The sequence below is a fragment of the Crotalus tigris genome, unplaced genomic scaffold (assembly GCF_016545835.1).
Source record: "Crotalus tigris isolate CLP2741 ecotype Arizona unplaced genomic scaffold, ASM1654583v1 scf7180000024427.8105951120:4207309, whole genome shotgun sequence".
Taxonomy (NCBI): Eukaryota; Metazoa; Chordata; class Lepidosauria; order Squamata; family Viperidae; genus Crotalus; species Crotalus tigris.
Window position 1 is genome coordinate 729,515 of NW_024100595.1, and position 10,240 is coordinate 739,754.

A 10,240-nucleotide genomic window follows, 5' to 3' on the forward strand; every position below is an offset into this window, starting at 1 on the left:
GAAATTTACAGGGAGGGATTTGTTGGCTGTATGATGGCATATTTCCCATAAACTCAAAGCCTTTGTGACATATATTTTATGTGGAATAAGAGATATGTTAATAAATAGAATATAGCATCCCCCAAAGTGAGGGAGAGTCTTCTGACTGATGTGATATCTGTAGCAAACTTCTAATTATTTAATCTTCTTCAGATTTATAGATATATCAAGCATATACCTGTAGATATGCAGTTATAATCATAAAAAATAATAAAACACATACATTGTTGCAAAAGAATACAGACTATATAACAATTTCATTGTTTATTGATAAATGAAACTGAGACACTGTGAATTTTCACAGGAGCAGAGGGAAGAATATGGTCCTCGTGGTGCTATAAGCAACCTTGAAGGAATCAGTAAATTTTCTTCTGCATCTTCAAATTACTTGCATTTTCCAATGAATTCCAGCTGAAGAGTTTTACCACTGTGACTGATGAGGAAACAAAGCCAAGAATCCATTATCACAAGTCAAGAATCAACTGGCTGTCATTGCGCACCGAAAAGAAGGAATCTAGTATTCAGTAACAGAACTAAGGATCCCCTGAAATTGACAAAAAGCTATGTTTCCTTCTATCTATCTAAAGCAGTGGTTCTCAACCTGTGGGTCGGGACCCCATTTGGGGTCGAACGACCATTTCACGGGGGTCACCAAACAAGGCTGTCCGCCATTTTTTCCCCCTTTTCTTTGGCCATGCCCCTGGTACCCGGTGATGTATAACTGGTTGGGGGTCACCACAACATGGGGAACTGTATTATGGGGTCGCGGCATTAGAAAGGTTGAGAACCACTGATCTAAAGTTAGTAAAATACATTGTTTAACACCACCTCACAGTTCATTTTTGTTAGAAAATATTTTATTTTAAAAGAGCTGCCAATAAAAGTGCTCTTGTCACCAGCTGTACTTAGTAAACCTTATACTTACATATATGCATTACAGAAGAAGCACTGATTATCATAGGTTTTTCCATCGGAGGCACAGTGTGGATTGTACTCCTTCGTGCAGCCTTCTTTTGGGTACTTCTCACAATAAATCTACACAAAAAGTAAATGGTACATTTACTTTCCCTACTTTTCTTTACAGTAAGGCAGTAACTATTAACATACTTTGTGCAGTAATCATGTGAGACCAATTATGTATTATTATGCTGTAAAATTGTAAATCCATCTTTTGTAAAGCCAAGTCCACTGGTCCTCTCTTGTTCCACATGGGCTTTACTGTTCCTTGTAGGGGGAACAAGTGGCAGTTGTGGCCAGCAGGCCTTCCTCTTTCCATCTCTTCTGCCAATTGCTACCATTCCTCTTGCAGGAGACCTTTTGTCACTCATCTCTTGGTTTCTTCTCAAGTGGACTCTTGCAATGCATTTTACATGAGGCAATCCTTGAAGACTCCCTGGAAAGTACAGATGATCCAGGAGTTATGAGTATATCTTATTTTGCCTAGATCACCTTAATACTTTGGGAACTTCATTAGCTACCAATCAGTTTCCAGATGAAATTGAAGGTGCTTCTTGTCACCTTTAAAGCCCTATATGGTTCAGGACTTGTTTAGTTCTGGAACTACATACTTCTATTGATTTTGCTTATCTGGAAGATCTGGAAGGGAGAGAGATCTCTACTGTGAAGGATTGTCATCTTCAGAGATCTGGGACTGAAGCTGGGCCTTTTTCATTGCTGCCTCCCATCTGTGGAACAGCATTCCTTCGGGAATCAGAAAACTACCAATCTTGCTGGTATTTGGGAAACTTATCAAACCTTGGCTGTTCCAATGAAGCCTTTGAGGACTGATTTGAGAGATGGAACACTTCAACATGCTATGATGTGAATTATATTATTTTTTCTATTATTGTATTAAAATCAATTTATTGAATATAAGAGATGTTGTGACCAAAGTAACATTTAAACCTGAGCTAGCTAGCTATAGTATATAGTTCCCACCTATTCTTAGTGACATTCTAGAAACAGATCTGTGCTTTTATTATTGTATGTTGTATTTATATTATCCAAATTCTCTGAGTGATTTACACCTCCTTCTCTGCTATTAAAAATCATATACATATACAGATAATAAAAGAAACATAAATGTAACTAAACACTACATAATAGATTATATGTCAGTGTTTGTGGTGTACTATGATTTTAACTACATACTGTGCCTTTCAGGGGCTTGGAAGGATAAACCAAAGGACAGGAGTGAGTGGATAAAAGGGAAAGAATTGGTGTATTGTGCTAAAAGTTTGAATGTAATTGTTGGTTGTTATAAATTCACCTATGGGAAGATTAGATTAGATAACCTTTATTGTCATTTTTCCTGTGGGCACAATGGCACACATTAATAATGAAATTTAGTTGCTTCCTCTCAAAGTGTACACACACATACACACATTTAAAACATACTATATACAACATATGTATAGACCTACACCCTTATATATAAGTAACATAAATATTAATCACTGTCCATCTTGAATACATAATGGAAGAAGGAAGCTTTAGAGTTCACAAAGTTAATACTGTATGGAACAAAGCTGTGACTGAATCTGGAGGTTCTACTTTGGATACCACAGAGCAAAGAGCAAAGAGAAAGGTGGAAAATCTATGCTACTATATAATGCTGCTTTGAACATTTTGGCAGACCTTTTTAACCTGGCAATAAAGCAAATGAAATGATTAGGGATAAACTAATTTAGGAAATACCCCTGCTTCTATCTGGAAGTGCTTATTGGTAGAGTCAGACAGAAACCTCTTGTATATTGATTGCAGGACTAATTGAAATTTCTGTAACAGAAGCCAAGTGTATAAGGCTGGATAAAGAGGATGAAATCTAAGCTGTAGATTCTGCCCATGTGAGTTTTCTGCTGAAGCCACATCAAAGTTGTGAACAAAGAAGAACTGGATACATCAAATAAAGTCAAGATGTTGGAAGAACTCATTTGCATTGCAAGTCACTTCAGCATGTGGTGAATTATTATAATATATATCTTACTAGGATGACCCAGTGCAAACTGTATAAAAAGTTTTGCTAAGGTGCATTACCTTAATGAATTTAACCAGCATGTAACAGCAGAGTACCATCTCTGACTATTTTGAGATCTAGAACTACTGGTTTTATTGCCCTGTATAGGAAATTCTGTGCAGCATCAATGTTTGAGAATATCAAAAGAACTGAACTTGAAATCAGATCAGGGTCAATGTATTTACAAAATACATTTTTGGGGGGAGAGAAATGGAACAATTGCAAGAGTAACAGAAGAGAAACATAAACATGAAATTATTTGTGCTCAAGGAGCTGTTCATAAATTTAAAATGAAGCTTTGGTGGTGATAGCTGTAAAACAAATGGAACAATAATGAAAAACAATCTCAGTGGAAATTAGAGAGTGGGTGGAAGAGTGACTGGAGTGGTTACATCAAATATCTGAGTTACTCCCTTGTTCTTTCTTGACTAGCCCCCACTATTAAAGAGATTTCAAATTTTGGCCTTGGCGCCAATGACTGATCACCCTTCAGGCCTTGCAGGGGCCAGAGAGAGAGGGAAAGAGAGTGGGAATACGCCCCTCTCATTTTCCCTTTAGCCATGCAATCTATGGCTTTCTGGGAAGTGTGGTTGGAAAGCATGCTAGCCCTGAAATGACCACACATTTCCCAGATTTCATTCCTACGGGCCCTGGCATTCTGTAAGATAGCCCGTGTGAGTTACCTTGTTTCAATCATTGTTGCCCTATACTTTCCAATTTTGTTCAATTGAAGGCTACAAACAGACACAAGAGTTTTAATAGTATATAGATGTTTCTTTGATCATCAAACAATCAACCCAGAGTTCTCACTGAAGGCACAAACAACCAGGTCAAATTATCCAACTTCAGATATATTTGTTCTGACCTGGCTCCCCAAACACAACAGACATACCAAATAGTCTCTAACATTCCTTTTATTTCAGGAATGCCAGCAGTTTCACACAGCCTCCAAACAACAGAGGTTGCTCCCTTTTCCCCTGTAGGGGTCTTCCAATACCCAGAGTTAGTCTCACCATACTTGCAGCCAAAAGTCCTTCAAGCAAGCTGGCTATTGTTTAACATAAGAGACACCCATGCTCAGAAGGTGCCACAGGATCTGCGGACAAACTCTGGCCACTTCCAGCACCACAGAATCTGCGGAAAAACTCTGGCAAAATTCCAAGGGGAACTGTCAGGAGTTCCAAATACAAATGGAACTCAGGAAAACAAATACCGTATATGCTGGCATATAAGGCGACTTCTGCAAGCGCTAAAATCAGCGCCAAAGACGGGGGTCGTCTTATACGCCGAGTCGTCTTATATGCTGGAAATACTGGTAGTTTCCGGCGTATAAGATGACGTTCTAGGAATGCGGCTCGGCGACAAAGACGGGGGTCGTCTTATACGCCAGGTCGCCTTGTACGCCGGCATATATGGTAGTTGTCTGCCACACCTATTCATCTCCGGGTGGTGCTCCGTTAGCAGCGGTGACTCTTCCACCCTGAAGACCACCCCATAGCTCTCACTGTTCTCCTCTTCTCAGCTTCCACTGAGCCCACGCATCAATCACTGGCCCCATGTGATCCTCCTCTCCTGACTCACTTGTCTCAAGGCATGGAGGTCTCAACCTTTCCATCTGAGGGCTGTCGGATGGCTCATGCTCCACCTCTGTCCCTGGCTGTGACAGCTCCATTCCTTCGTCGGAGCTTTCAGATGGGCCAGGCACCCATTCCTGTGCTTCCTCATCTGAATTGGCTGCTGAGTCCTCCGGCAGCCCACAGGCCACAACAATATTAAACAAAATCTATGTGATTGGTAGAAGTTGAAAACAACTTGATGGCACATAATTCATAATCAATTCATGAAAAACAAGGGATGTGAATAAGAATAAATTTTTGAGACTCACCTTGAGATCTTTTGCAGTAGCAACATCTGCAACCAAAACATTCAAAATGAAAACAGTTAAAGCAAATCTATACCATCTTATATTTTGTTCTCTTCATCTCAAAAGGTATGGTTTTTGTTTACTTTTGTATATATTTTAACAGCCTATGTGCCCTGCATTTAATGTAAAACTTAATAGAGGAGTGTCCTAAATCGGATTCAAAGCTCAGGGAAGCTTCTGCTTACATTACAAATGCTCCCAATTACATGTAAGAGCTATTTAAAGGATTGAGACATGACCCCATTGGTGTCTTTGCACAGAAAATGTCAAGTATTTGGCAAAAGTACTACTTTGTTATTCAGGGAATTCTCTAGCTTTACAATACAATAACCCCTGAAAAATGATGATGATGATGATGAAGATGATGACAACAACAACAATAATAATAGTAATAATGATGATAATAATAGTTGGAAGGGACCTTGGAGGTCATCTAGTCCAACCCCCTACTCAGGCAGGAAACCCTATACCATTTCAAACAAATGGCTGTCCAGTCTCTTTTTAAAAACTTCCAGTGTTGGAGCATTCAAAACTTCTGGAGGCAGGTTGTTCCACTGGTTAATTGTTCTAACTGTCAGGAAATTTCTCCGCAGTTCTAGATTGCTTCGCTCTTTGATTAGTTTCTATCCATTGCATCTTGTCCTGTCTTCGGGTGCTTTGGAGAATAGCTTGACTCCCTCTTCTTCATAAATAGTGAATTAATGTGACAACTCTAAAGAATACAGGTAATCCTTATGGCCACAACTGAGCCCAAAATTTCCATTGCTAAGAGTTTTGACCCATTTTACAACTTTTCTTGCCACTGCAGTTGTTCAGTTAGTCACACGGTTGATAAGTGAATCTGGCTTTTCCATTGACTTGGCTTGTATTTTGTCAGAGGATCGCAAAAGGTGATGACATGACCCCAAGACACTGCAACTCATTAATACATGCCAGTTATCAAGGATCCGAGTTTTGAGTATGTGATCAGAGGGATGCTGCAATAGTCATAAGTGTGAAAACTGGTCATAAGTCACGTTTTTCAGTGACTTTGTAACTTTGAATGGTCAATAAACAAATGGTTGTGTAGCGGGGCTGTCTGAGAGTGTTTGCAGGAGCTTGGTTGGGAAGGGAGAGATTGGGACAGCTGCTGCTGGCTTTGGGTGTGGCTGGCGTGGTCGGAAGAAAAGATAGAAAAGGGAAGGAAAGGAGAGGGCCAGGGGCTGTTGCTGTTGCAGTTAGTCAGGTGAAGGTAAAGGGACTGGAAGTTTTATTTGCTTTTTTTTCGTAATGAGGATATTTTAAACAGAGGCTAGAGGGAGGGAGAGAGAGAGTGGAGTTTTATTGCTTCCTTCGTAAGGATGATATCTCAAATGGAGGCAAGAGAGAGAGTGTGTAGAAAGGAGTTGGCTGAGGCTCCTAGCCTCAGATTTTAACAATAAAAATAAAGGGGAGGAGGGCTTTGATGCTGAAACCTGACTGAAGAAGAAGCAACAGAAGGAGAGGAGAGACTGGTGGTGGCTATTGTTGCTGCGAAGCCTGGAGGCTAGTTGGACTGTGACTATTGCTGCTGGTACAGGTTTTACACATTGTGGGGGAGTTGCCCTGGGGAACGAGCTATTGCTACAGCACACTGACTGTTGCTGTTTCTACTACCGTCTGCAGCCGGGGTTTTCCTCCATCCCACTTGACTCTGAACGATCACTAAGGAATCTTTTATTCCTGCTGCTATACCGGCCTTGGGCTGTTGGATATCATCATAGCATTGACTACTGGGGCTGGTTATTTTCGTTCCTGGAAGCCCCTCCTTGACGACAAGAGCCTGCTACCTACTAATTCTGCATGAGCTCAGGCTGGAAGAGACATCTTACCAACCCCATAGAGAACACTACTGCAGGGCTTGACAAAGGGGGCTGGGGCTGGGAGGGCCTGGTTTTTGGCGGCCTCTGAGGAGGTAATGCTACAGTTGTAATTTGAGGACTCCCTGTAGTAAATAAAATAACTGCCATCTTTCCAAAGTCACCAGGGCTATTCTCTATACATTTATTTATTTATTTATTTATTTATTTATTTATTTATTTATTTATTAAAATTTATAGACTGCCCCACTCCCGCAGGACTCCGGGCGGTTTACAATAAAAACACAACATAACTTAACAAACAAACAGTACAATAACAGTCATCCAGGGATCAGATTTTATAAACCCCAGGCCTGCCGGAAAAGCCAGGTCTTAAGCAGCTTGCGGAAAACCAACAGGGTGGGAGCGGTCCTAATCTCTGGGGGGAGCTGATTCCAAGATGTGGGCGCCATCACAGAGAAAGCCCTCCCCCGCGGCCCCGCCAAATGGCACTGCTTGGCCGACGGGACCTGAAGGAGGCCCAGCCTGTGGATCTAACCGGACGAAGGGAACTATGAGGTAGTAGGTGGTCTCGCAAATAGCCTGGCCCTGAGCCATATAGAGCTTTAAAGTTTGCCTGAGTAGCTTGCCTGTTCAGCTGTATAAAAAATTGTACTCCCCACAAGTTGCTCTAGATGACACCACGATTTCAGAAGCTCTGATCTACAAAATCTTCTTGCAATACAATCAGCTCTGCACAAAATAGCCTCTTGCTTTCCTCTGGCTCTTCTATGGATGTTCCTGAAGGAGGAATCAGTTTCCACTGAGGCTGATTTGAGATTGTTAGTGAATTATGGACTTGTTTTCTAGATGACTCATCTAATGGAATGTAAGTTCTGAAAATAACATTCCCCCACAAGGAAAAGTAGCAATATGAAATACAACCCACCTGAGTACAAAAAGAACACTATTAGAGTAAGCAGCAGAAAGCCACCTCGCTTCATGATTGAGTTAGTGGGTCTGGTTGTGGTCACTCACTTCTGAGGAGAAGGTTCTGTGAGTAGGTCTCTCACACGCCTTTCTTCACTATATATGAGTTCTCTGCTACCTTAATGATATTATCTCTTCCTCTTTCTAAGAGGAATCATGTGGAAATAGGGTGCCAGAGTGACCTGCCATGAGCAGACCTATTTCAAAACTCCTTTTTCTAAAATGCAAAGGTCAAGAATGAAGAAACACATGTCAATCAATGTGTTCACCAAGAATAGGAAAAGCGAATTATTGCTTGAATATACATCATAGCCATGTTAAACAATGCATAGTATTGCAAGAGCATCAGTACAAAGAAATTTTAAAACATAGTGAAATGCTCTCATTTGGTCCTACAATAAAATAATAGATTGATAAGTTTTCTAGATGAAACTACTTTCCCTCCTGTACAAATAAACAGAACTCCTTTCATATAACATTCTATCCCTAGCAGCACAAAAATAACAGAATAATTTTGCTAATTTCAAAGCTTGTTACAAAGAAACAGCTAGCACACATATTAAAAGATTTCAATATTGTAATATCAAATATAACCACCAGCTTATTTCAAAAACAAATTAAGTAATGTATAGCACAGCTGCATTATAACTAAATACCTGGGATGCAAAATCAACGAAGAAGAAAATAGGCAAACACTGCAGCACCAAAATGAAAGATCAAGCTGGAAAATAAGTTCAGCATGCTAAGATCACATGAAAGCAAGCTAGAGCATATTAAAGAAAAGAGGCTGGAAAGCAAGAAGACAAAAACAAACATTATTAAGAAATATCACTTAGAAATAAGGAAGTTCAAGAAAGCACTGGGAATAATAAAACAGCAAATAACAGCAGGTACAAAGCTTGAATTGCACACTATAGGCAGAATTTCCAATTTCAGTCAGATCAGAAATGTTTCTACCAATCCAACAATGGATAGACCTACTCAAGACCCAACAAATAGAAATATGTGCAGTTCTGGATGCAGCTATGGGACAAGCCATAGAAATACAACAAGGATGCATCTTGGATAAAAGAGATGGATAAAAATAAAAAAAGTTGAAATGAAAGAACAGCAAAAATGATGGAGAAAAGGATAAGGATCAAGAGCTGGTAAGCACCACATGAAGATAACTGCATGGTTTTTGATTGAAACAGCTGCCTGGTCTATATCCATTCATTGCCAAGCATGTTAATGACATACTACAAGAAGATGAAATTAAATATTGGTTAACAAATATTAGTAAACTCTATCTGAAAAATACAGCAAAAGGGCCAGCACCAGGCATTTATGGACCAATCACCTGCTTACCAACGACTTTCAAATTGCTCATTGGTGTAGTAGTTGATGCAATTCAACAGCCTCAAATTGAAAACTAGCTCTTTCCAGCTGAGCAGAAAGGAAATTGCCCAAATATCAGAGGAACAGAAGATTAGTTCCTAATCAGTAAGATGATTTTAGAAAACTGCAAGAGAAGGAAGACTAACTTGAAGGTGCTGTGGCTTGGACTGATAACAAAAATATTTTTGACTCCCTGCTTAGATAATCAAATGCCTAGAAATAATAAGAATTAGTAGAAATTAATTAACTAAAACTAAATAAATACAATAAATAAAATCAATATAATGGGTTCACTTCCTCACAATGCCTGATCAGTTGGTATTAACCCTTGAACTGATTTTTAGGACAGCTATATCTGGTATGAAAACATACTAAATTATTGAAATAACTCCATATTATATCCTATTTTTAAAAAATAATAATTGTATGCTTGTGTGTGCCCTCTCCCTTTGCTCCCTCCCTAAAATTAAAATCCTTAACCAGATGAGCAACAATTATTTGCACCTGAATAATCTTCCAGTAAAATAGCCAATTCTGCACTAATAACCTCCAATTTCTATTTCCTTCTTGTGCAGATTCTCCTGACCAAGAATTATTTCCCACTGAACCAGCCTTAAGGATATCTGTGGATTATTGTGTCTTTTTTCCTGGGGACAAAGGGCTCCTCAACTCTCTCAACAGAAGAAAAGTTGGACTGGTAAACAGAACTTACTGGAGTACAAGAAGAAGAGCAGCAGAGTGAGCAGCAGAAAGCTTCCTGGCTTCATGATTGTGCCACAGAACCTGGTTGAGGTAGGACTCTTTGGAGCAGTAGATGCTGAAGGTGAGGCCTCAGAGCTTTCCCCTGTCCTTCCAGGCTATATATGCATATCCTGACCATTTTGGTGATGAAATCTCTCCCTTCAGGTTGCAATTGGATGTGAAATTGACCTGTTGCTGAAATTTGTGGCAAGAACATCAGTTTGTAAATTTCCTTTTACACAATTAACCCAGGATTCAAGAAGTATATGGCAACCAGAATTTAATAGACTTGCAGCAGATGTAAATTATCTTGATTAGGACCACTCTGGTCTTTTT

At 39.7% G+C, this 10,240-nt stretch overlaps 1 protein-coding gene across 1 annotated transcript; it reads right to left on the minus strand.

Moving 5' to 3' along the window:
- Window positions 1-290: 290 nt before the first annotated feature.
- Window positions 291-9,980, minus strand: LOC120302310 (ovomucoid-like). The gene is made up of 4 exons (XM_039330486.1): window positions 9,876-9,980; window positions 4,941-4,966; window positions 965-1,074; window positions 291-472 (listed from the first exon to the last, which is right to left on the minus strand). The coding sequence occupies exons 1-4, from the start codon at window positions 9,928-9,930 to the stop codon at window positions 424-426; spliced, it is 240 nt and encodes a 79-aa protein (XP_039186420.1). The 5' UTR covers window positions 9,931-9,980; the 3' UTR covers window positions 291-423.
- Window positions 9,981-10,240: the final 260 nt, after the last annotated feature.

What these genes read in the sequence shown, in the direction of transcription:
- LOC120302310 (XM_039330486.1), bottom strand. Translation starts at nt 9,930, where the DNA reads ATGAAGCCAGGAAGCTTTCTGCTGCTCACTCTGCTGCTCTTCTTCTTG. An exon ending in CTACTGCAAAAGATCTCAAG is followed by an intron (nt 1,075 to 4,940) that starts GTGAGTCTCAAA and finishes CTTTTTGTGTAG; the next exon opens with ATTTATTGTGAGAAGTACCC. An exon ending in TTCTTCTGTAATGCATATAT is followed by an intron (nt 473 to 964) that starts GTAAGTATAAGG and finishes TTTCCTCATCAG; the next exon opens with TCACAGTGGTAAAACTCTTC.